We start from the raw sequence: 5,737 nt of genomic DNA, 5'->3' as shown, positions 1-5,737 counted from the left end.
GATCGGTTTTTACTGTTTGATCTACTATAAAAGCTCCTTTTCCAATCTAAATACAGAGCAAAAGTTGAGGCTTCCATCGAAAATAAAGAGGCAAATTTACAATTAACGATGTCCTAGTTATCTTAGCATATCACTACTGTCTTGCTTGCAGGTCACTGTTTTGAAAGCCGCCTTCGTGTAAGTGAAGGCATAGGAAATAGTCGACTGCCTACAACTCTACCTTGAGTCCCAAAAGACTTTATTATTAATTCCTTACATTGTGTTTGGGAGAAGGGATTTGGGCGGAAAGGGAGCGAGATGAACAGAAAATAATGCAGCAATATTTGTAATATAAAAAAATGTATTGTTGTTTTTATTATCTCTTGGGCGTTTTTGAGTAGGCAAACGAAGGACTGACGAGGAGACTTGTACCCTTCAGGTGGGGGATCTGCTTTCTGCGGAAATGTGGACGAATTCGGAGACAAGGGGAAATTGTTCCCCGTTTTGAGGATATTATTTCTTTCATCCATTACAAAATTACACCTTACAAAATATTTGCCTTGTGCTTTACATTGTTTGAGATTCGTCATAGCACGGATGTTAATCCTAAAGAACACAAGCACCCAAAATCAAGTAAGATAGCACATGGGATTTGCCCAAATTTTCCTTTTTTGTTAAAAGAATGTACTTTTTGATTGTGAAAATGCATTACCAACTTACAAGTCGTCTCTTGTGAATGAGAAATTATATTTATAAGAACACCGCTACGTACAAGCATCTTTGCGCACGAATTTGCACATAAAGCTAACATGGCATCTTTCTCAGACTACTTCTTTCTTTATATGTACATAACGTGATTTTAATACTAATTTGTCAATGGGCCTCACCTTCTACACCCATTAAAGAAAATAGCAACACTAGCATTAAGTTGTGATGTACATCACGCATCCTCTTTCACATACTATTTTAATGCTTTTCTGAAGGTCAAGTCCGCCATAATCACACTGCGCCACCTTCATCTTTCTCTTTCTCCCTCTATTTTTCTATAACCAGAGTAACTATCCATTCTATAAGCTTATACAAACCTTCTTCAAGATTCTTTGGATTTTTCAAAAATAATGCCTGTTCAGTAACGAACTCTCGATGTGGCGGAGGATGATTCTGTGCAAGATAACCCAATAACCACCATGAACAACCAAAGGACACCGATGGTGCGAGTTTTACTTTAGCTTCCCCAAAATCATCTCACGAAACCTTGAAGATTTTGACAACAAAAAGAACCTGTTTGCACACATTTTGTTTTCAATTTTTGACTTTTCGTTTAAGTCTCCCAATTGAAACACGTTGCTTCAATTTAACACATCTTATGTAAACGCACTGTATCAATTTCTAGTTGGCCAAACTAGATCTTCTTCGTGCGCAAAGTCGCCGCATCCAATTTTTATCTATTTATAACTCTAAAATGTTTAAGTGTTATGTAATTTCATTAAATAAATAAATAAATACGAAACTTTAATTATAAAAAATTAATTTTTTAATAATAAATTTTACTATATTTTAAAATAATTATATAATATTTATTATTTTATGACTATAATTAATATTACTCCTCACGAATAACAGTTGTTGAGAAAAAGATGCTGCATCTATCTTTAAATTTTAAAAAAATTGAAAGAACAAATTTTAGAGTGTTTGGATAAAAAATATTTTGTAAGAAACTTGATCCTGTCAAGCCTGAAGACACCCAAACATGCGTGTCAGCCATTAGGCTATAATAACTATAAGATGGCCTTTGAAGGTTTTATATTTTTTCTTAAATACGAACTCTCGATTTCGTGTTCGCCTTTTTCCTGTTATTCCCTTTGTTCCGGGCTTTTGAAGCCTCGAACTTGAAGCGGCTCCATGAATCGACCATGACCTAAGCTGGACTCCACCATCAATGCTTGGTGTAAATGTTTTTGTATATGAACTGGCATCATTCCTCAGAATCATCTATGAATATCCCATAACTCAAAATTACTGAAGATACTCCCCGGTCGTTTCGCGATAACTTCGTCGAAAACCCTTCTCTGGGAGTTTGGGGCTTAACTGCTCTGGCACCAAAGTTCCATAAATATGGCTGCCACTGAATCTCCAGAACAGAACTTCGCAACTCAAACTTTAACGCATACTGAGTAGACCGCACATGTCATTTCCGCGCACCCATCAAAATCAAAGGTAAGAAGTTCAGCCCAGAGACTTCATAGTTCATACTCCTTGCTATTTAACCTAAAATTGACCTACTGGGTTCTCTATTAATCACCCACTGTTAAGTCTCTTCAAACTGGTCATGACCCGTTTGGCGAAACTGAGAATACTATCTCTTCTCAAAGGGGTTTCTTCAAATATCGGTGAAAGCCTCCTTGGATCATCAAAATCACCATTTTGGCCAACGAGGGCTTTCCTCATTGCCCAAAACCCTAGGTATTATAGAACAAAAAGAACTCTTCAAATTGAAAACTGTGAAGAGTTGGGTGAAGCTTCTTCTACTAATAGCAAAAATGTTGGTAAATTTCATCGTGCCATGAGAAAAGAAGCCCAAGCTGCATTGCTGGATTATTTGCATTATACTAGGAGCATACAATTCGTGGATGCTGAGAACATGAGTAAAAACTCGCCTCATTTTCTCGGAAAGCTTTTGGAAAGGGTCGAGAATGAGGAGGACATTGCGCGGTCTATAACCCGTTGGTTGCGTTACCATCCTATTAATGAATTTGAGCCTTTTTTTGAGAGCTTGGGTTTGAAGCCTTCTGAGTATGTTCCTCTTCTTCCACGTAAATTGATATTTCTGAGTGATGATGATTTGTTGATGGAGAATTATCGTGTATTGTGTAACTATGGGGTTGCACGTAATAAGATTGGGAAGATTTATACAGAGGCAAGACAAGTTTTCCGATATGATTATGGGGCATTGTCATCAAAGCTTCAAGCTTATGAAGAGCTGGGGCTTTGCCGGTCAACCATAACTAAGTTTATTGTTTCTAGTCCATATATTTTGATTGGAAATGTAAATGTGGAGTTTGTTCAGGTATTAGAGAACCTGACGAGTTTTGGAATGGAGATCAGTTGGATTGAGGGGCATTTGCTGGAGGGGATTACTTATAAGTGGAGTCAGATGCTTCACGTTCTATGCTTGTTTAGGAAGATGGGATTAAGTGAGGAGCAGTTGGCTGGATTGATCATCAAGCATCCGGGGCTTCTATTTGAGGGCTCAGGGGAGGGGACACTTTCTATAATTGGATTCTTATTGAAACTTGGATCTACTATGGACCAGATATGTATGATATTTTTACAGTTTCCACAAATCCAAGTTATAAAATTTGTTTTGAATTTGAGGCAGTGTTTTCTTTTTTTGAACGAGATTGAGATGGAGGTTACTGAGATTAGGAAGATCGTCTGCTCTCACGCCCTATTGCTTGGTTCATGTACTTTGAAGAAAACCAACAGCTTGCTTACTAATTTGAACGTCGGGAAGAAGCGACTCTGTAGATTTATCCAGGATAACCCACAACAACTGAGTAATTGGGTTCTAGGAAATAAAGTTGAGGCATTACCAAACTCGGGAGAGGACCTAAAATCACAAATCCTGAAGTCTGAGTTTTTGTTGAAGTTGGGGTTTGTAGAGAACTCGGACAAGATGAAAGCAGCATTAAAGGCATTCCGGGGTAAGGGAGGGGAGCTACAGGAGAGATTTGATTGTATTGTGAAAGCTGGTTTGAATCCAAAAGATGTTTCCAAAATGATTAAAGCATCACCTCAAATTCTTAACCAGACGAAAGATGTGATTCAAATGAAGATTGATTTTCTTGCAAACAATTCAGGTTATCCCATTTCAACTTTGGTGACATTCCCAGCCTATCTTGCATACACAATTCAGAGGGTCAAGCTCAGGTTAACAATGTATAATTGGCTCAAAGGTCAAGGAAGAATAGATCCCAAATTGGCTCTGAGCACCATAGTTTCATGCACAGATAAAGAATTTGTAAGGCAATGTGTAAAACATCATCCTAGTGGCACTCAGGTTTGGGAGGACTTGAAGAAAAAAAATTGTTCTGAATAAGTATTCATGAGAAGGTGGGGGAGGCATCGGTTGAGGACAAAATGAAGGAGAGTCATAAAGATGGATTGGACTGGTGAAAAACTTATGTCCTCATATGTGTACGTGTTATATTTAATCTTGCATATGGACTTGTTACTGCTCCATATCCATTTTCCTGAAAAACTTATCTTCTCATGGCTCTACCTTCTCGTTAGCTTTACTTATTTTATTATCATGAAAGCACAAATTGGTCATGATAGATTGTAATATCAAGTTCCTGCATGGCCACCCAGTGCAGTTTTGGGATTATTAGTTCTATTAGAGATCGATCAACAGTAGCAATGAGAAACACAAATGCATATAAAAGTAACCACGACTCACTTCTGTTCTCATCTAATCTGACTAATAAAGTAGCAAGCAACTAAAACTTTCCCGTAAGGTATCAATCCAGGTTTGTTCGTCAAAAAAGGTTTCAATCCAGGTTTTCATAGATTTGTTTAAAAACAGGTAATCATGTTGACTGACGTCCATTACTCAGAGCTTAGATAGTTTGTCACTTCGTTTTTTTCTTTTGGCCATGCAGCTGATACTTGGGAGTTACTGGTAGTGGCAAGCTCAATGGGGTAAAATCCTAGCCCACGGTCACCTTATGACAAGGAACAGACTTCTATGATGTTTAATTGCCTTCTCCAGGTGTAGATTCGTAGTCAAGGATTGCAGTGGTATGATTCCCTCCTAAGGCAGGAAACCTTGAAAGAAGGCAAGTTTTTATGTTTTTGTGGGATTCTTTTTCCAAATACTTATGCGAGCATAGAACTTTTATATACCATGCTGACACTGACACCAACTTTCATATTGCCCGTGTTAGCCAAATCATATTTAGCGAGCAATGGTTGCACTTTACTATAGTGAAGAGCATATATAGTGAACTTTGCAGCTGCCTCAATTATTTCATGTTATTTTCATCATGCATGGAGAGAAACCGATAGTAGTATTAGGGTGTGTGTGTGATTTTGACTCGATGAGTTTCTTGCAGCTGTTGAAACAAAGATAGGAGTAGTTGTTCTGATCTGTAACAGGAGTTGCTCTCTCATTCATTTTAACCCCGAATATAAGCTCTCTCTCTTGAAAAAAGAAATTTATTTACATGGGCAATTGGGGGTTGGATAGAGTTGCTCCCAATCTTGAAGCTTTTTTTTCTCTCGAAATTCACAAAAATAAGAAACCTCTCTCTCTTGAAAAAAGAAATTTATTTACATGGGCAATTGGGGGTTGGATAGAGTTGCTCCCAATCTTGAAGCTTTTTTTTCTCTCGAAATTCACAAAAATAAGAAACCTTGACACTTAATACGGTGTGAGCACTCTGAATCCCTGATTCTAAAACCATTTCTCTTTCTTGAATCAAACGAATTGAGAAATAAAGTCAAGCTTTGTAAGCGAATTTGTGTCTTCCAACGTAGCATCTGGTAGTAATCAGGAAAGTGATAAAACAGAATTATGAGTATGTTAGTGATGAATAAAGTGACTAAACAGAACCTGCAAGAAACTCGTGGGATTGATTTCATGAATTGAAATTGTGATTTGCGCATGACTGTCCTTCAATAACATCAACAAATTAGCACTTCTTACTGTTCTCAGGCTATACACCACAAAACTCGATATGCATCCAAAGTCTTCTTA

The 5,737-nt window shown here is 37.5% G+C and overlaps 1 protein-coding gene across 1 annotated transcript; it reads left to right on the top strand.

The window, feature by feature from the left end:
• Positions 1-1,798: 1,798 nt before the first annotated feature.
• Positions 1,799-4,943, top strand: LOC108981761 (transcription termination factor MTEF18, mitochondrial-like). The gene is made up of 2 exons (XM_018953008.2): positions 1,799-4,176; positions 4,641-4,943. The coding sequence occupies exon 1, from the start codon at positions 2,309-2,311 to the stop codon at positions 4,076-4,078; it is 1,770 nt and encodes a 589-aa protein (XP_018808553.1). The 5' UTR covers positions 1,799-2,308; the 3' UTR covers positions 4,079-4,176; positions 4,641-4,943.
• The last annotated feature ends 794 nt before the right edge of the window (positions 4,944-5,737 follow it).

The sequence above is a fragment of the Juglans regia genome, chromosome 4 (genome assembly GCF_001411555.2).
Source record: "Juglans regia cultivar Chandler chromosome 4, Walnut 2.0, whole genome shotgun sequence".
Lineage (NCBI taxonomy): Eukaryota > Viridiplantae > Streptophyta > Magnoliopsida > Fagales > Juglandaceae > Juglans > Juglans regia.
The sequence above is the reverse complement of the archived record's forward strand: the minus strand, read 5'-3'. Positions and strand labels throughout refer to the sequence as shown.